Genomic DNA, 21,290 nt, shown 5'->3' with positions numbered 1-21,290 from the left:
AGCTTTCATTTTATTATAATTTAATATTCATTCAATTCCATTTAAATGATTATATTAATTTAAGTAAAATTTGACATTAATGGGAATGCCATATAGCTCCTTTTGCTTCAATTTAATTCAATTCCATAGGTCCTGATAAAATTAATAAAAATGAAATATTTTTGCACATATACATACGTTTGTAAATTTTCAATGTGAGCTGATTAATCAACCCAAGCTTGAGCCCAATCCAAGTATGTCAAATTTCAGTATAGGCTGGCTTACAGATTGGATTTGGGCCTTAAGCCTAAGTCTAAGGGTTGGGCCTAAGTTAACCTTAAACCTAGGCCAACTAGTTCGACTTGTACCCTACATGTAAAAAGAGCAAAGACGCATAGTAGGCCTAAAGGTGGGGCCAGACCAACCCATCTTGGCCTTGGTCCTGTATCATCATTAAGCCAGTGTTTGGTTTGAAGGAAAAAGTAGGAAAAGGAAGGGAAATGTAGGGAAACATTTACAAAACCTTGCATAGGTTTCCCTAAGTTTCCCTTCATTTTCCTACTTTTTCCTTCAAACCAAACATATCTTAATTGTATAGTTTCTTCTTCTTCTTCTTTTTCTTCGTTTTTTTGGTGGTACCATGGGGCTACACAATGGAGGAGTAGCTAAGAGTGCAACTTGGGTGAGCCTGACTTGAGCCTAGACAAGCCTAGCTCACAATTTTACAAGAGTTGGTCTTAGGTAGGGGTACAATCGAATCAAGCTTTAATAAAATTTGATTAGGCTTGATTCGAATTCAATGCCAATCGGATTCAAATCTTAGGGTAAGTGCAATTAATTTTATAAAATGTAAAAATATATTAGTTTTTTCTTAGTTCAAGCTGAACTTGAACTTATTGGATATATATTTGAATGAAACTTGAATCGGAAAATAGAGTTCAAATTGAACTCGAACTCCAATTTGAATATAGGAGTATTTTAGTTGAATTGGCTTAGACATGCTGAATTTGGCTTGTCCACCCTTAGTCTTGGGCCCAAAACACCAGCCTTTTCTATTTTTTTAGGTCAGACTCGGGTCTATCCTTTAGGTAAGCTGATCCCAGCCTGATCAGACACACACGCACACCCATCAAACCCAATTAACCAACTTGAACCCATCCCAAACCCGGGTCCAACCTGAGTATGCCAAATTTTAGTTTGGGTTGGGCCTTGGTTGGACAAATTGGGGCCTTAGCTCAAACCCTAGTGAAGGTGGCATTCAATCCCAAGTCTCCATTACAACCAACCAGCTAGAGGCCTTATCAACTAGGGGTGAGCATGGGTTTGTTTAGTTCAGTTCCATGGCAAAACCTGGAACCTACACTATAGGGGTCAGTTCCAAGTTTTTGGAACTGAAACCTACCCTATGAAGGTCGGTTCTGGGGCCGATTCTAGGATTGGAAGTTTCGGGATCAGTTCCAAGGTCTATTCATGGAACTTGTTCTTTCTTTACAATCTCCCTTAAGAAAAGAAGCATGTTCTTTCCAAATCTTGACTTTCAATAAATATAATATATAGTTTAAAACTTACATTATTTTTATTGATGAAATTGAGTAATTTCATATGTAGATTATTGTGATATAATAATAATTGTTCAAAACTTAAATATTAACTTTTACATTACTTTTTATACACATTCAAATATTAAAATGAAAACAAATGATCAAATCGCTTAACTCAATGGTTAAGTGAGACCATGGCCTTTGTAACCATGAGTGCTTAAGTTTAAATCTTTACATCTTCAAAAGTATTTTAGGGTTTATTTCAAGGCAAATTTGATTCCAAGGCTAGTTCCACCAAGGCCAAATCATTGGGTTGGTTCGGGTAAGGTAAACCCTTAGACTTTGGAACTGGCCTAGGCGGGGGTCGGTTCCAAGAATTTGGAACTAGACCCTACCCTATAACAAATTGGGTAGGGTTAGTTCAAGGCCAATTTGAGATCGGTTCCATTCAGTTTTGGGTAAAACCTATCTATTTACTACCAACCGAACTAGTTAGCATTTAACGCCCGTGTCTCATATTCTTTCTTGGTATTTACACCTTACCCTAATTATATAGTTGTTAAGATGAATGTATAGGTGGTTGTTTGATACTCTAAACACAAGACAAATGGCCTTTTGACCTATTTCAAGGAATTGGGATTAACTGAATGCAATGGTTGTTTAACGGGCTACAAAACCAATGAAAAGGTTCTGAAAAATATGGGTCCCATGTATTTTATTACTGACATATAACCTTATCATTGGTTGGTATGGGTTTCATCTATTTTATTACTGATATGTAACCTTATCATTAATTCCCCAAACAGCATCTGTTCAGTTAATTCTTATTTATTTCATGGGGTAGGGAGGCCTAAGACCTATCCTTTAACCTATATTCGACAAAAATAAATTAATAAAACCTCAAATACCCACATTCGACTTTCAGATTCCAACACTTTTCCCCCACTGGCCTATTTCATAAGATCATTTTGTAGAAAATTGATAAAATGTAACAAAAATTAGAAAATAAAGAAAAAATAGGAAATTGTAGATAATACAGAAAATGCAGAAAAAGAGAACATACTAAAAAAATACTAAAAATGCAAAAAAAAAAGAAGAAAAAAGAAAGATATGGATATGGTGAGAACTTGACTATTTGAGATGGGGCAAAGGGTTAGAATCTGAATGCATGGTTCGTCAAATTCCAAATGGTGACGGTGGGGCGGACCAAAAGGGAAATCGAAAACAACAAATCAAATCAACAATGATCCCGAAGTCAACAAACGAAGTCTCAGACAAGGCGGCTTAGGCATACCATCCGCAACAAGCAGGCACAGGTGGAGGGGGGAGAGAGAGAGAGAGAGAGAGAGAGAGGCGGAAGCGATGAATGGTACTGGTGGTGAGGCAGGTGCTGTTCCTGGGCAGATAACAACACCTCCTCTGCATCCAGCAATTGCACCACTGTCATACTTGTTGGGGACATGGCGAGGCGAAGGTGAGGGTGGTTTTCCCACCATCAACTCCTTCAAGTATGGAGAAGAACTCAGTTTCTCTCACTCTGGAAAGGTACCAAAACACTACTCTCCTCGCCTCGCATTTTTTACTTCATTCCAGACCATGATCTATGTTTCTTTCCTCTTAAGTAACTGGTATGCCGAAATTTCTATTTCTTTTTCTTGTCTGTATTTGTTGTTTTGAAATTCGAAATTGGAGACTAGGGATGTTAAAAGCTTCATTCATCTTAGTAATTTGCTTTTCTTTTTTCTGTTTTAATTCTTTTGATACTCGAGAAGCCTGTTATATCTTATTCTCAAAAGACATGGAAATTGGCCTCTGGAGAGCCAATGCACGCAGAGAGTGGTTACTGGCGGCCCAAACCGGACGGATCCATTGAAGTCGTAATTGCTCAAAGCACTGGTCTTGTGGAAGTTCAGGTATTGTTTTTTAATGTTTTGACATACTGTTATGTACCTTTCGATGCTAACTTCTCTGTAATGTAATGGGTTTTCTTTTAAAAAAATCATGTATGATTGATACTGATTTCTGAAATCGATCTGACGCATGTATTGTCCACTGTGCGCTAGAATGTAAGGTTGAGCCCTATATACAGAAGTAAAATTATGTTTATTGGTACATATCTGTTGAAAAAAAATCTTTATTTTGTTATTTGTTGGTCAACTGTCCTAGTTTTTAGGAAGGTTGTTATTAGTTGGAGCATTGCTGAACTAGTTTTCAGCAAGTTTGTTAAGTGGTTGTGATTTTACCAAATCTTTAGCTTAGTGGTTATTGGTTCCTATTTTTATGCTTCTATCTGTTGATGTACGTGCCTATTTAAAGGCCATTCGCTTAATGAAATTAAGTAGTGTGTTGTTTTCATTCACCAGAGATTTCCTACTCTATTGCCTTCTCTTTGCAACAGTGGTATCAGAGCCACAAAAGTGAAAAAGGAAGGTTTCAAAAAATGCCCATATGAGCATACGCTTTACACAAAAAAGTTAAAATGGAGGAAAACTGCTTATTGTGTGCTTATATGTAGACGATTTGATATACTCTGGAAATGATAGAGCAATGTTTGAAAACTTTAAACAATCCATGATGCTTGAGTTTGAAATGTCAGATCTTGGGATAATGCATTACTTTCTTGGCATAGAAGTAGTGCAATCTGATATTGGATTTTTCACAAGCTTCAATCCTGACTCAACTGGAGTAGTGGTTGAGTTGCAGTTCTTCATATCGAACCTGTCCAAAATTTCTTGGGCATATTTCTTTTGAGACACAAAAATTCCAGCATCAGATTGCACTACTTCTATGCCAAGAAAGTAATGCATTATCCCAAGATCAGACATTTCAAACTCAAGCATCATGGATTGTTTAAAGTTTTCAAACATTGCTCTATCATTTCCAGAGTATATCAAATCGTCTGCATATAAGCACACAATAAGCAGTTTTCCTCCATTTTCACTTTTTGTGTAAAGCGTATGCTCGTATGGGCATTATTTGAAACCTTCCTTTAAAAAATAAGAATCTATATGACTATACCAAGCTCTAGGTGCTTGTTTTAGTCCGTATAGAGCCTTTTTTAATTTGTAAACTTTATGCTCACTGTCGAGTTTCACATAACCAGGAGGTTGATCAATAAATACCTCTTCTTTTAAATCTCCATGTAAAAATGCAGATTTCACATCCAATTGGAAAATGGGCCATGACTTTTGTGTTGCCAATGCAATTATCAATCTGATTGTGTCATGTCTTTCTACAGGAGCAAATACTTCTTTGTAGTCCACACCAAACTCTTGCTTATAACCTTCGACCACCAAACGCGCCTTGTACTTGTCAACTTTGCCATTCTCCTTCAACTTCGTCTTGTAAACCCACTTAACACCGATCGTCTTTTGTCCCTTTGGAAGGTCTGTCAATTCCCAGGTTTTATTTCTTTCAATAGCTGCAATCTCTTCATCCATGGCTTTCTGCCATTTTTCTTCTTTGACAGCAACTTCAAAAGCTATAGGATCACAATCTGAAAATAGGGCAAAATGTGTAAGTGGATCATCAATATCATTTATGTTGGGTACCTCATAGTCTGACATCCATGCTGGTTTTCTTCTGACACGCTGAGAACGAGAACCTGTTGCAACATCAAGTTGTTCATCAGATTCTGTTGTTGGTGGTGAAGTTTCAGAGGCTGTAGGGATGTCATTTTGAGTATTATGAGGGGCTGGAATTGCTGGAGCATTTTGTTGTTGCTGCTGCTGCGTTTCATTTGCATCTCCCTCATCAAAATCTGCTGGAAGTTGCTGTCCACCTGTATTGTTGCTCCATAACCGTGTCTTTTTTTCATCAAAAATGACGTCACGACTAATAACAATTTTCTTGGTGATAAGATTATACAATTTGTAGGCCTTTGAATGATCACTAAAACCAAGAAAAATGCATTTTTCACCTTTGTCATCTAACTTTCTTCTTCTTTGATCTGGAACATGGGCGTATGCTATACACCCGAACACACGAAAATGATCTACAGCTGGTCTATTCCCACTCCATGCTTCTTTAGGAGTTATATTTTGAACAACTAGTGTGGGGCTTCTGTTCAAAATATGAACACTCCAACTGACTGCTTCAAGCCAGAAACTCTTAGGAAGACTACTTCTTTGTTGAAGGCTTCACACCATATTAAGAATCGTTCTATTTTTCCTCTCGCTTACACCGTTTTACTGAGGTGTATAAGCTGCGGTCAGCTGTCTTTTAATTCCATGTTTGCCACAAAAATCAGCAAACTCTTGTGAGTTGTACTCTTCACCTCGGTTGGTACGTAAAATCTTAATTGGACTGCCAACTTCATTTTCAGCTAGTGCTTTAAACCTTTGAAAGTCTGCAAAAGCCTCCGACTTTTCCTACAAAAAATACACCTAGGTTTCTCGGCTAAAGTCATCAATAAACGATATAAAGTATCATTTACCTCCATTTGATGTTGGTATAATTGGCCCACACAAATCAGAATGTACTAGTTCCAGCGCCTTCTTAGCCCTCCAAGATTTTCCTTTTGGAAAAACATCTCTGTGTTGTTTGCTAACAACACATTCCTCGCAGATTTCTGAAGGAGACTCAAATTCGGGAAGGCCTGCCACCATGTTTTTCTGCTGCAAAGTCTTCAAACCACCAAAACTGAGATGACCATAGCGAAAATGCCATAGCCATGCTGTGTCTTTTAGTTTTGCAACGAGACATTTGTGGGTAATGTGATGGAGATACAAAGGAAACATCCGATTTGCTGTCATCCTTACTTGGGCAATTAAACCCAACTTTTCATCTTGGATTCGACAAACTCCATCCTTAATTGAAATCTCATATCCCTTTTCTTGAAGCTGTCCAACACTAAGCAGATTAGTTTTTAGATTTGGAACAAATAACACTTTGGAAATAGAATGAGACTTTCCTTTGGTTTGAATTATAACACTTCCTTTTCCCAAAACAGATACTCTAGAGTTATCACCAAATTTAATAGTATCTCGGAATGATTCATCCAAATCAGAGAAAATTGATTTGTCTCCACACATATGGTTGTTGCAGCTCGTATCCAGGTACCATAAATTCGGGTGAGTTTCCTCCATAGTATGACACACCATTAGGAGAGAAACTTCTTCTTCTTTTTCCTTTTCTGCAAAGTTAGACCTTTCCCCTCGATGTTTATTTAAATTTGTACGGCATTCTGAGCGATAGTGACCATACCTGTGACAACGATAACATTCCACCTTGGATTTTTCAGTTGACTTTGGTTTAGATCCTGTTGAACTCTGAGCATCACGAGCCTTCCAGTTTCCTTGAGATTCGGCACCTTTATTGTCTCATTGCCTTTCCATCCACCCTTTCCATGTCCTCTTGAGCTTGTTGCTGCTTGCAGTGCTTGTTCTTCATTGTCTTGCTGGGTTATTTTCTGCTCATGAACCAGCAAAGAGTTTTGCAATTCATCCACCCTTTCCATGTCCTCTTGAGCTTGTTGCTGCCTGCAGTGCTTGTTCTTCATTGTCTTGCTGGGTTATTTTCTGCTCATGAACCAGCAAAGAGTTTTGCAATTCATCTATTGAAAGAGTATCAATGTCTTTAGACTCTTCAATAGAACAAATCACAAAATTAAACTTGGGTGTCATTGAACGAAGGATCTTTTCAACAATGGTCACATCCTCTAGCTTCTCTCCATGAATCCGCATCTTGTTTGCAATTGCCATTGTCCTCGAAAAGTACTCTGAAACTGACTCCCCTGACTTCATTTGAAGAACCTCAAACTCTCTACGAAGAGCTTGGAGTTGCACACGCTTCGCCCTTGCGTTTCCTTGATACTTCTTCTTCATGGAGTCCCATATTTGCTTGGAGGTGTCCTTGCAAAGAATTGTTTCCAAGATTGAACGATCAATAGCTTGAAAGAGATAATTTTTTGCCTTCAAATCTTTCAGCTTTTGTGCCTCCTGTTCTATCTTTTGTGCATCTGTCAAAACAACTCCAGCTGCTGCCTCTTTTATGCCACTTTTCAACGACCTGCCAATATTCTTTGGACCTCAAGAAATTCTCCATCAGCAAGCTCCAATGATCATAATGACCATCAAAGCGTGGGATTGCAGGTTGAACAAAATTTTCAGAAGCCATAGAAATTGCTACTGCAATGAAAGAGTTTGGTGTGGACTACAAAGAACTGCAACTCAGCCACTACTCCAGTTGAGACAGGATTGAAGCTTGTGAAAAATCCAGCAGGAAAAGGGGTTGACAGCACTCTTTACAAGCAAATGATTGGAAGTTTAATGTACTTGACAACAACACGACCCGATTTAATGTATGTTGTAAGTCTTATTAGCAGGTATATGGAGCAACCAAAGGAAATTCATCTTCTAGCTGCAAAGAGGATTCTTCGGTATTTGCGTGGTACTACTAAGCTCAGGCTTTTCTACAAGAAGGGTGAACAATCATACTTGATTGGATTTACAGACAGTGATTATGCTGGAGATTTGGATGACAGAAAAAGCGCATCTGGATATGTTTTTATGTTGAGTTCTGCAGCTGTTTCGTGGTCATCAAAGAAGTAGTCATTAGTTACTTTGTCAACAACAGAAGTCGAGTTTGTAGCAGCAGCTTCTTGTGCTTGTCAAGCACTTTGGTTGAGAAAAATTCTCGAGATGCAGTTTGAGCAACCAGGTTCTACCCAGATTTGCTACGACAATAATTCAACAATTAAGCTCTCCAAAAATCCTGTTCTTCATGGAAGATGCAAGCACATAGACGTGCGGTATCACTTCTTGCGTGATCTCACAAAGGATGAAGTCATTGATCTCGTTTATTGTAGAAGTGAGGACCAAGTTGCTGATGTTTTTACTAAGCCCCTCAAATTAGTTATTTTTCTGAAGTTGAGGAAATTACTCGGAGTTTGCAGTCTAGAAGACTCAGTTTGAGGGGATTCTGAATGTTTTAAACTGGATGTCTGTAGACATCAGTTTAAGGGAGGGTTTGTTGAAAAAAATCTTTATTTTGTTATTTGTTGGTCAGCTGTCCTAGTTTTTAGGAAGATTGTTATTAGTTGGAGCATTGCTGAACTAGTTTTCAGCAAGTTTGTTAAGTGGTTGTGATTTTACCAAATCTTTAGCTTAGTGGTTATTGGTTCCTATTTTTATGCTTCTATCTGTTGATGTATGTGCCTATTTAAAGGCCATTCGCTTAATGAAATTAAGTAGTGTGTTGTTTTCATTCACCAAAGATTTCCTATTGTATTGCTGATGGAGGCCCATCCCAAGGCCCACATCACCTTAGGGGCGGCAGCTCATAGGATAAGGATAAGGGCTAGAGAAAATTCAACAATTCAAGATAATCAAGAATTCAAGAATTCAAGATCCATCAAGAATTCAAGAAATCAAGATAATCAAGAATTCAAGATAAGCAAGAATTCAAGAATTCTAGATAATCAAGACTTCCAGATAATCCAAGACTTCCAAGATTCATGGATTAGATCCAAGAAGATCCAACGGTGAAGATCCAGTCAGAAGAGTTCGATCCTATCAAGACCAAGATCAAGAAGAGTTTGATCCAGCTATGAGATTGAGATGTTTAGATCAACTACAGTTTTTCTTTCCTAGTTATTCTATGATTTCCAGATGTATTATAAATACTACTATTGTTTTCAGTTAATAGACACTTCAGATTTTCTATTCAATTTTCGCCACCTTTTCTCTCTCCTCTAGATATTTTCTCTCTTTCTTGTTTCACTAGAAACTTGGTTCGCTTGGTGCTTGCATAGCCAGCCTGGTTTATTGCTTCCACGCTGCATCAGGTGGTATCAGAGTAGGGAGTTCGCCCAGTCAGATGGCCAACCAAGACGGTAGCAGTCGCAACCCACCCCGTGACGGAGATCAGGGGTTCCCAGCTGTTTGGAGAGCAATCGAAGAGCAGCGCACGGCCACATGTAACATCGAACAGCAGTTGGTAGAGATGGCTGAACAACTGCGAACCTTGTTACGGGAGGTTGTTCCACGGAACTGGGAGAATCCACATCCAATCGAAGGAGACGACCACGACAGACCACCCGTCAATACTGCGTTCCGACGTCTCGTTCTTGACGATGACAGTGATGATGAGTTAGAATTCGGTGGTGCTCCAGTTCTTCCCGGCAACGACAGAAATGACAGAAATTGGCACAATCAAGGTAATTTCAATCCCCGTAGGAATAATGATGAATTTAAACTCAACGTAGACATTCCTACTTTTAGTGGAGATCTTGGCATAGAGGGACTTCTAGACTAGATCACAGAAGTCAATCGTTTCTTTGAGTAGATGGAGATACCAGAGGAACGAAGGGTCAAATTGGTAGCTTTCCGATTAAAGGGAGGCGCATCTGTTTGGTGGAAACGCCTGAGAGAGACCCGGATCAGAGAAGGAAGGGGCCCTGTTCGAACCTGGAGGCGCATGAAACAATTAATTAGAGGTAGATTTTTACCCCCAGATTATGAACAGTACATGTTTGAATCTTACCAACGGTGTGTGCAGGGTTCCCGTAGTGTTAATGAATATACATCTGAATTTTTGAGATTAGCTGAAAGAAATCAATTATCTGAAAGTGATAACCAGCAGGCAGCCCGTTATCTGAGCGGGTTGAGACCGTCCATCAGAGATAAAATTGGTGTACAGATGGTTCTTAGTGTGCAGGAAGCAAGGAACCTAGCCTTGAAAGCAGAGTTGATGTTCCAAGACAAGGCACGTAGTGATAATTATCGCCGGTACAGCGGAAGCGACAACAGGCCGGCAACTGTCGATAGGAACAAATCAGTCCCGGCAGTTCAGTCTTCTCACCCGGCAAGTACAGCTAACGCCGGTAAGGTTACCGCAGGAGGACATACTCGAGGTAACCTAAACCCAGTAATCCCTATGCAAAGCCTGCTCCTATTAAATGCTTTAAATGTAATGAGGTTGGACATAGGTCCAGTGACTGTCCCAGGAGGAAGGCAGTTAATATAGTAGAAAGGGAGGAGGAAGAAGATGTGGAGGAGGAAGTATACTGTGGACCTGATGGGGAAGATGAAGAGGGTCCATACGAACATGAAGAGTATACTTGTGTTGTGAGAAAATTAATGCCGTCTCAGAAAAATCAAGATACCTCACAAAGGCACAGATTGTTCCGTACTAGATGTATTGTCAAGGGTAAATTATTTGATTTAATTATTGATAGTGGCAGTCAAGAAAATATTATTTGCAGGGATGTCATACAAAAATTATAATTACTTCCTGAAAAACATCCAAACCCTTACACAATTGGGTGGATTAAGGAAGGAGGTGGCATACGAGTGGAGGAACGCTGCAAGGTACCCTTTTCTATTGGTAAGTACAATGATGAAGTATATTGTGATATTGTAGACATGGATGCTTGCCATATTTTGTTGGGTAGGCCTTGGCAATTTGATACAGATGCAAGGCACATGGGTAGGAAGAATATCTACCAACTTGAAAAAGGAAGGTATACGCTACACCTTGTTACCCATGGCTGAAAAAAATATTCCTAAGGCCCCAAAAGCAAATGAGAAAATTTTTCTTACTATTACCCATCATCATGCTGAATTTATGAAAGAATGTAAGGATACCCATGAGTACATTTGTTAGTAGTAAAGGGAGAACATATGAATGAGACCCTGGAGGAAAATAAAATTCCAGTGGAAGTGCAGGGACTACTGGATGAATTCCATGATGTAGTTCCAAATGAATTACCAAATGAACTCCCTCCCATGAGAGATGTACAGCATCATATTGACTTTGTTCCAGGTGCTAGTCTACCTAACCTCCCACATTACAGGATGAGTCCCAAGGAGAATGAAATTTTACGGGAGAAGGTAGAAGAATTGTTGAAAAAGGGACACATTCAAGTCAGTATGAGTCCTTGTGCCGTACCAGCTTTGCTAACACCCAAGAAGGATGGCAGTTGGAGAATGTGTGTCGACAGCAGGGCTATCAACAAAATTACTATTGGGTACAAATTCCCCATTCCTAGGCTGGACGACATGCTAGATCAGCTTAATGGGGCTGTGGTTTTCTCAAAAATAGATCTCAGGAGTGGATACCATCAGATCAGAATCCGCCCCGGAGATGAATGGAAGACAGCCTTCAAGACTAGAGATGGCCTGTTCGAGTGGTTAGTCATGCCCTTTGGACTAACCAACGCACCCAACACATTCATGAGGCTGATGAACCAGGTACTGCGTCCCTTTACTGGTAAATTTGTTGTGGTATATTTTGATGATATTTTAATTTACAGCAAATCTATCACTGAGCATATGGGACATATTAGGGAGGTCCTAAAAGCATTGAGGGAAAATAAATTATATGCTAATTTGAAGAAATGCACTTTTATGAGTGATAATTTATTATTCCTAGGATTCATTGTGAGCAAGGAAGGAATTAAAGTAGATGAAGAAAAAGTGAAAGCCATTAGGAAGTGGCCGACCCCATCAAATGTCACAGATGTGAGACGCTTCCATGGGTTAGCAACTTTCTACAGGCGATTTATTAAACACTTTAGCAGTACTGTAGCTCCTATCACTGAATGTTTGAAAAAGGGAAAATTTCAATGGGGGGAAGAACAAGAGCAAAGTTTTGCTCTCATAAAAGAAAAGTTATGTACTGCTCCTGTTCTTGCTTTACCAAATTTTGATAAATTGTTTGAAGTTGAATGTGATGCCAGTGGAGTTGGCATAGGGGCTATATTGTCCCAAGAAAAGAGACCCATTGCTTTCTTCAGTGAAAAATTATGTGAAGCCAGGAGAAAGTGGTCCACTTATGACAAAGAGTTCTATGCTGTGGTAAGAGCCTTGAAAACATGGGAACACTATTTAATTGCAAAGGAAATTGTTCTTTACACTGACCACCAGGCCCTAAAATATCTCAGTGGGCAAAAACAATTAAGGAGTGATTTGCATGCTATATGGTCTGCTTTCCTTGACAAATTCCCATACAAAATTGTGTACAAGGCTGGACAACAGAATAAAGTGGCCGATGCCCTTAGCAGAAGAGTAGCCCTCATCAAGACCCTCAGTATTGAGATTGTGGGTTTTGAGTGCCTAAAAGACCTATACGCCCAAGATGAGGACTTCCAACAGGTGTGGGAGAAATGTGTGAATCGACAACTAGCAGATGATTTCTAGATTCATGATAGGTTCCTTATGAAAGGGGAACAGCTGTGCATCCCTTGCACCTCCCTCCGTGAAAAGATCATCAGGGATCTGCATGGGGGTGGACTAGCAGGCCACCTGGGAAGGGATAAGACAATTGAAGCAGTTAAAGGGCGTTATTACTAGCCGAAATTAAGGAGGGATGTGTCCACCATTGTGAGTAGATGCTATATTTACCAGACAGCCAAGGGGCAAACCCAAAATACTGGTCTCTACATGCCCCTACCCGTTCCTACTGCTATTTGGGAAGACCTGTCCATGAATTTTGTGCTAGGCCTGCCAAAGACCCAAAGGAACATGGACTCCGTCTTCGTGGTAGTTGACAAGTTCTCTAAAATGGCTCACTTCCTCCCATGCAAGAAAACAGCAGATGCATCAGCAACAGCAAAATTATTTTTCAGGGAGATTGTCCGTCTACATGGGGTACCCAAGACTATTACATCAGATCGAGACACAAGGTTCCTAAGCCACTTTTGGATGACCCTATGGAGGTTATTTGATTCTTCACTAAATTTCAGCAGCACAGCCCATCCGCAGACAGACGGACAGACTGAGGTGGTGAACCGAACCCTTGGTAACTTGATTCGCAGTATATGTCGGGAGAGACCAAAACAATGGGATTTCGCCATCGCACAGGCTGAGTTCGCCTATAATAATGCAATACACAGTTCTACAGGCAGATCTCCATTCTCCATTGTCTACATGAAGGTTCCAAATCATGTACTGGACCTAGTAAAATTACCCAGAGTACCCGGTGTCAGTGCCTCCGCAGAACAGATGGCGGACCAGATCCAATCCGTCCAAGAAGCCGTGAAGCAGAAACTAGAGCAAACCAACGCCAAGTACAAGTTGGCAGCAGACAGGCATCGTCGGCCCCAAGTATTTGACATCGGCGACGAAGTTATGGTATTCTTGAGGAAGGAAAGGATTCCCGTGGGAAAATACAACAAGTGCAGCCTCGGAAGTACGGTCCATACAAGATCATGAAGAAAATCAACGACAATGCATATGTCGTGGACCTACCAGATCATATGGGTATCTCTAAGACCTTCAATGTTGCTGACATCCATCGCTACCTGCCAGAGATGACACTTGCATATCCTAGTCACGACTCGGGGTCGAGTTCTTTCCAAGTGGGGGAGAATGATGGAGGCCCATCCCAAGGCCCACATCGGGCGGCAGCTCATAGGATAAGGATAAGGGCTAGAGATAATTCAAGAATTCAAGATCCATCAAGAATTCAAGAAATCAAGATAATCAAGAATTCAAGATCCATCAAGAATTCAAGAATTCTAGATAATCCAAGACTCCCAAGATTCATGGATTAGATCCAAGAAGATCCAACGGTGAAGATCCAGCCAGAAGAGTTCGATCCTATCAAGACCAAGATCAAGAAGAGTTCGAGCCAGCTATGAGATTGAGATGTTTAGATCAACTACAGTTTTTCTTTCCTAGTTATTCTATGATTTCCAGATGTATTATAAATACTGCTATTGTTTTTAGTTAATAGACACTTCAGATTTTCTATTCAATTTTCGCCACCTTTTCTCTCTCCTCTAGAGATTTTTCTCTCTTTCTTGTTTCACTAGAAACTTGGTTCGCCCGGTGCTTGCATAACCAGCCCGGTTTATTGCTTCCACGCTGCATCAATTGCCTTCTCTTTGCAACAATATCAACATTATCAGAAGGTTGGAAATATAATATCATCTTAGTTTTTACAGAAAGAAGTGAAGTTAAAATCAGAGAAATCTGCCAATACCAAAAATGCATCGTGCCCTCCACCAGTTTCTTCTGGGCGGCTCAGTACTTGATTTGTTAGCACATATACTCTTATTGCACTGTTTATCAACTCCAACAAATTGTCAAGGGTGCTAATTTGCAAAGGCAATGCCCTCTTTGCTGAAACCCTTAATGGGTTAGGCACCAATAAGAATAGCCAGATCTCTTGAGGCAATCCATTACTTTACCCGAAGGGAGTAACCATAATGAATGAGTAGGTAATTCGCTGATTCATTCTTAGATTGACGTAGGGGGCATGGTTGGTCCATTATCTCTTCCATTTGAGATCAAATTGTCGGTTGTAAGGTCATGCATTCCATGTGAAGAAAACCTTGGTAATATATGTCGAGACCAAATCCATCACCAAGGAAAGGGAACCCCCACCCTCTCCCCCAATTTGGAATGGCATGGGGACCTAACACTTCTGCTCGCTTGCTCTTACAATCAAGATGACCAAATAATTGAGAAAATGATGGCAAATTTTAAAACTACTGATCGTTGGAACATTGAATATACAAATTTCACCTTACCATATGCAACACTTAAAGTAAGGGCATCCTTGTATAAAACTCATTTTTTAATTAATATTTTAAAGGAGATCATTGATATTCCCCAGAAAATTAGTATTAGATGTGCCCTACCTAAAGATGCCACTCGTGAGTCATGCCTTTATACATACACAAAATGGGATGAAGAAGTTAGCTGTGTCCTATTTTCTTCAAGACAGTTCTGCTTATTACCCCATGCTGGTTAACAGTATAACAGTTAGTTCTTCTAAATTTCATTACAATCTTGAGTCTTCAAATAAGAGACACCAAGTGGAGTATAAGACTCCTTTTAGGCATTCACTAGAGTTAACTATAAGAACAATGCTAAAGCATGACCTATGGCTGTCATGTCATTTAAACCAGAAAAGAGTAAAACCAAACATCCCTTAATCCTATGTTGTTTCAATAAAAAATAACTACTACAGTTCTATCATTTTGCAATGCGGAGTTGCGAACATCTATAACACTCACAACCCTTGGTATTAAAATAACTCTAATTATAAACTTGCGGTTTCTCATGTTCCTAAAGTAAGTACCAAGTAGCATGCTATGTCTGCTATTTATAATTGTTTTCCAGTAGAGTGTTCACAAAGTTATATGTTTCACCCTTTTGATGCACGTGGAAAAAAACTTCATTTTAGGAAATAATTTTTCAAGAATACAGAGGCCAATGCAAACCTTATTCCTTTGCCAGTAATTTATTGATATATTTAGCAAGCCAATAGCTTGATTGCTATTCTATCAGTCCTTTCTTCTGCCTCAAACATGATACATTTAATTTAATTTATTTATTTTGTTAAATTCTAATTAATCAATAATGCAAAGGTATTTCTGCAAAACTAACCTAGATTCTTGTCTCTCATTATGGATTGATAACAATGAGCATATCTGTTAGGAATAGATGTTGTTTGCCTAAAGCTCTGATTAAAAGGAATCTTTTTGTTTTTATTGTTATTGTTATTTTGCAGAAAGGGACTTTTGATGCTGGAAAGAAAGTTGTTACCCTTCATAGTGAACTTGTGGGCAATGCTTCGAAGGTATTTAAATTAACCATTGTGGAATACAATAATTGGAAGATTTTATAATGGTTCTTTTAACAATCTACTAGGAACTTCACTGAACATATAATGCTAATCATTTTCCTCAGTGTGGGTAAATTATATTCTAGAACAACTTTTTGGCTGCCGTAAGTTGGATTGAACTATAGGATACAGTAAGCCCCTGTTTTCTCTGATTGTTTATTTTGCTATTTATCTTTTTAAATCTTACTAGCATGTGTATGCATGTGCATCTTTTTACTTTTCTTTCTTCCCATGAGAAAATCTTGAGTTAATTGATGTGTCAATAGGCTTTAAAAAATGTACTTCAAGAGGGCATCTGATGGGGATCCTAAGTAGCAGCTATACAAGTTCATTTGGAAAGGTAAATATGGATTATTATTTATATCTTTCCTTCATTCTTTAATTTTGGGAACAAGGGTGTTTTGATCATTTCCGCTTTGTGTTGGGGGTGGGGGGATCAGACCATGGTGAAGTGTCTCTAGGTCTTAACTGTGTTTGTATTTGAGTCTCAATGGTTAATTTTTAGCTTCTCTAGCTTGCTTTTAGCCTTTAGTTATGAGGCACTTTGGCTTTTTAATACACTAGTTTGGTGTCACATGTGATGTACATGGTGGAATTCCTGGAATGAGTAATTTATTGCTACTTCAACCTTCAATGTTTTTGAACTTGTATGTGAAGGTGAACACTATCAGTGCAATGGTGTACTCCTATCCTATGACATTTGTGGTTTACCATATTTTTATTCTGCTCCATCACTTCTGAATGATATCAACCATGCAAACGTGTTTCACTACTGGGATACCACGGCTTGGGCCATGCAACCAGTGTTTAGGAGTATCCACCTATCAGTTTAAAGTTGGGGTAAAGAAATTGAAGAAAAGAAATCAGGGAAAAATGACTCCAAAAACTACCAGCTAAAAATCTACACATGGGATTCATTCTGTACGAGAGGGAAGGTGTTAGATAACCCCTCTCGTATCCCTGAAAACAGGGTTACATGGTCATTAAAGGATTGGAATGCTACAAACAAAAAAGGGGGAATGTGGATAGGAAGAAGGAAACAGAAACCTGAATGCTACAAACAAAATTTTTAATTAAATTTATACCACAATACAGCAAAGACAACGCAGATTATTTGTTGGAAAAGGAAATTATCAAAAAAAAAAAATTTGTTGGAAAAGGATGGTCATATGGCAGTGGGCTACCCCCATGCGGCACCATGCAGGGAGATAAAAGTACATGCAGTATGAAGTAGATGAAGATGCAGAACCAGTAATGAAGATGATGTAAAGACTAAAAGAAAGAAGTAAAGAAAACAGAAAAAATAAAAAGATGAACTTTCTCCTATGCATGAGGTAGACCAACCCATATAAAGCCTGACTAATTGCCAATCTTGTAGCCTGTTTATAGGCTAGGTCTTAAGTTTGTGCTGCTAATGTAGTCATACATAAATTTATGCAGGCTGGTCCTAGTACCTAGTCTTACATAGAACTTAAACTGGGCATAAGACTGGCTTTGTGCATAGCCTTTAAGGCCAAACTATCCTCAACCTAGGCAAACTCAGATAAAGAATGTCAGCCAACAAAAGCTAGTTTTACCTGCAGGAAACCATGAATACACAAGGTCTTTCTGAACCTAGGAAGAGTTCATGTACAAGAATTCCATAAAGACAACAAATTAGATTAAACAACCAGCATGTTGCTGCAAAGAATCCAATCCAACCAGAAAGGGGGTGGACCAACGCACCCAGGACCCCTGTAAGGATAGCCTTAGCAACGATAGAATGAATTATAGAGTTCTGGAGACAAAAAGAGGGTAAGAAACATAATCCTCCATCAGTGTTATCAAAGTGTCAACTAGTTGATCAGCTAGTCAGTGCAGGGTCAGACTGAGTGCATCATTAACTAGTCAATTGATACTCAATGTGGTAGCCTAGCTAGGTCAACTAGTTGATTAATGATTAGTCATCCTAGTTAACCACAGTTGTACTTTTGCTTTAAACATTTTGTAGTTTTTTTATTATGAAAACATTTTGTAATTAAACATGATTGGATGATGGTATATAAAATAGGGAACAATAAGTTGTTTGCTGATACAGAATTGCCACAAAGGGTCTATCAAATAGTCAGGGTTGAACTCTCTCTTTGGAAAACAAAGGCTGCAAATTTCCTATCCCAGCTGATCCAGCCTAATTTTTATTATGTTTTCAAAACAAAGACTGTAAACTATGGGGGTGTCTGGTTCTGCAGTATCCAGATGCGTGGTATGGATGAAACCAATCCACAGTCATGCAAACAAAATTCCACAATATTTTGTGGATCAGAACCATCTGTTTATGATCTCAAAAAGCAGAACACCCCAAATGACCATCCAGTAGGTGTGGTGTATTCCTAAAAAAAAAATCTACAGTATCAAGAACCACCTAAATGTACAATATCATTCTTTTCTTGTATGGTTTATTTAATCTATATTGACATATGAGAGCGTTTTTCATGTAATCAGTGCCCAAGGCACCAACTAGTCATTGCACTGACTAAAGAGGACAAAATGGCTAATCATCACTTCACCAATTGATAACACTGCATTGAATTCCAATTTACTTCCTTTTGAGAGCAATAATTAAATGTTATGTTGCTCTTGATGATGACCTGCTCAAAACTTTCACCTGCAAGCACCCCATGGATGGTGGAGGGTGTGGGGGGCTGGGAACTAAAAATACCATAACAGAATGGGGCCACGATACATGGAACCTTGAAGTTGTTTACCTTGTTACCAGTTTGAACTCCTTTCCCCAAATCATTTGAAATATTGGTTGCAGAATTGAGGTTAAGTTTGTTGCAAGTTTATCATGGAACAATTCTTCCTTAAAATTCATTGTAGTGGACCCTGAGATGTCCCAATAGAAGTTCTACTCATCAAGTCATTGGTTCTTGCAAGTGGGTTATGTAGTAATGCTTTTAATAGAACCTGGAATTTGATTCTTTCTGTTACTATTTAACTTCTCCAGATAAAAGTGGCTAGAAAGTACTGCTTTTCCTTATTACCTTCATTCCTGCTTTAAAGATTCTGAATTGACATTTTCTCAATTTTATTAACAATGCAATGTTGTTCACCTTCAGATTATGTCCTGCTTTGAACTATGTCCTAATTATTGCCCACTCTGCAAGATGTTTCTCTTTCTCTTTTCTCCTCAGACCAACAACAATAACCATTTTTATTATGGACCATTTCCTTCAAATTGTCAGAACATAGCATGCATTGTCGATTTCATCATTAGATCTTTGTTAGCCCCATTTGTGTTGATAGTAAGCTTGACGAGTTTAAAACTATTACTAACCATGGCAGCCATTGTAGTAGCAGAGATCCCATAACACAATAGCAAACTTAGGTCTGAGAAAGTATAGGGGTGAGATACCTTGAACTTGAATGGTAGGTCTGATTATACACAAGAAAACAACAGGGAGTACGTAATTGAAAGAAGCATGGGTCTTTTATTCGTTGGAAAGTAATTGCAAGCCGCTGATTGATCTTTCAATTCTGCATTGAGGCAAATGCAAAATTTGTATCATTTTAACTTTTTTTTACTATTTTCTTGGTCAGGTGAAGGAGATAACTCGAATTTTCGAGGTTGTCAATGGTGAATTGTCTTATGTGGTTCAGATGGCTACCAATTTGAATAGTCTTCAACCACATCTGAAAGCCTTGCTCAGGAAGCTCTGATATGGCCATACTCAGGTCCCCATGATGAACCGAGGAAATATAACTAGATGTTAGTCACATCCCACTTATGAGGCTCCGAAGGACTATTTGTATCTCCTTTTATGTTACCAGAAGATAACATATTTAATGCATGAGAAACAATAATAAAAATAGATGTTGGCTATCGTTATTGAGTTAGATGTATATTCCATCAAAACTACTTAAACTTAATATCCAAAAATATAATAAAGTTAGTATTATGGACTGGTAAACCTGATTGGTAGCAGATTATCATAATAGCCTATCTGTCCTTCCCTAATTGTGAGGTAAAAAAAAAATGTAATTTGAACTATTAATTGTCGCCTCATTCAATTTCCTCTCATTCAAGGTTTAAAATCTCATGATTTTCAAGGTTACCAATAGGCTTAACAAAAAGATGTATATGATTTCAATGTTTTCAAACTTTAGTATGTGATGTAATGATGTTATAGGTCTCTTGTCAATATGCAAAATTTGCATATCTAGAGTATCAATACTTTGAACCTCTCATTAAATCTTATATTTAAGGTATTAATTCCTATTCTCTCTCATTAAATTTTATATTTAAATTAATTATGTAGCAATAAATGTTGAAATATTTAAATGTTTAGTGAGTGGAAAATCAAAAAATAATTTAGAGGATACTCTATAAGAATGTATATTTGTAAACAGCAATGTTCAAAGAACCAGACCAGATGATGTGGTTAAAGGTTCACAAGTCAAAGGTTCAACCGTGGTTAAATCAAATGCCAAATTGTGATAATGTGGTGCATACATATATAAATGAACACAAATCTTGCCATTAATGGTAACAAGACAATATGCATAGAAAAAAGGCTATGGGTTCAAATCTTATCTAGGGCTGTCAACGGGCCGGATCTTGGTCAGAACCAGCTAGAATCGGAACCAATTGGACATGAAATGTTGAGGATCCAGATCCGTCAGGGTCTGTAATTTTTGGACCCAGAACCGAACTGACTGGTTCTTGAGACAATCAGGTCTAACCTGACAGACCTGATTATAATAAATGAAAAATAAATATTTATGTTTAATGCATATTAAATATTTTACATATATATAATTTATTTAATACATTATACTTTATATATATATATATATATATATATATATATATCGAGTCGGGTCTGAATTGGTTTGACACTAGGTGGAACCAGTTCCGATACGATAGTAATCGGCACCTTATAACTAGAAATGGCCCAATCGGTTCCGGCCCGTCAGGTTGAACCCAACCCATTGACAGCCCTAACCTTGTCATTTGCATTTTGAAAATTTCAGTCATTTGAGACCCAAGTGATTTTAAGAAATCGGGATCGGTTTTACTGTTAAGTTGATTGATCGATTTTGGACAATTTTCAACCTGTTCTGCTTTCTAGGGTATGACTGAATGGAACATATGCTTGGTGACGGTTCAATAGGTCCAACCGGCCAATCTGGTCCAGTTTCCTAAACATTGGT

At 38.5% G+C, this 21,290-nt stretch overlaps 1 protein-coding gene across 2 annotated transcripts; it reads left to right on the top strand.

Moving 5' to 3' along the window:
• Positions 1-2,641: 2,641 nt before the first annotated feature.
• LOC104599809 (nitrobindin heme-binding domain protein) lies at positions 2,642-20,047 on the top strand. Of its 2 annotated transcripts, XM_010262540.2 has the most exons (5): positions 2,642-3,065; positions 3,293-3,433; positions 15,984-16,052; positions 16,364-16,437; positions 19,677-20,047. In XM_010262540.2, the coding sequence occupies exons 1-4, from the start codon at positions 2,883-2,885 to the stop codon at positions 16,394-16,396; spliced, it is 426 nt and encodes a 141-aa protein (XP_010260842.1). In that variant the 5' UTR covers positions 2,642-2,882; the 3' UTR covers positions 16,397-16,437; positions 19,677-20,047. The 2 variants fall into 2 exon arrangements, with proteins under 2 accessions (XP_010260842.1, XP_010260841.1); XM_010262539.3 differs by lacking the exon at positions 16,364-16,437.
• The last annotated feature ends 1,243 nt before the right edge of the window (positions 20,048-21,290 follow it).

This window comes from Nelumbo nucifera, chromosome 7, assembly GCF_055504915.1.
Source record: "Nelumbo nucifera cultivar China Antique chromosome 7, China Antique-T2T, whole genome shotgun sequence".
Lineage (NCBI taxonomy): Eukaryota > Viridiplantae > Streptophyta > Magnoliopsida > Proteales > Nelumbonaceae > Nelumbo > Nelumbo nucifera.
The sequence above is the reverse complement of the archived record's forward strand: the minus strand, read 5'-3'. Positions and strand labels throughout refer to the sequence as shown.

Bases quoted from the DNA above. Each gene is read 5' to 3' on its own strand.
- LOC104599809 (XM_010262539.3), top strand. From the start codon at position 2,883: ATGAATGGTACTGGTGGTGAGGCAGGTGCTGTTCCTGGGCAGATAACA. The intron at 3,066-3,292 runs GTACCAAAACAC...ATACTCGAGAAG, and splicing joins GTTTCTCTCACTCTGGAAAG to CCTGTTATATCTTATTCTCA. The intron at 3,434-15,983 runs GTATTGTTTTTT...GTTATTTTGCAG, and splicing joins CTGGTCTTGTGGAAGTTCAG to AAAGGGACTTTTGATGCTGG.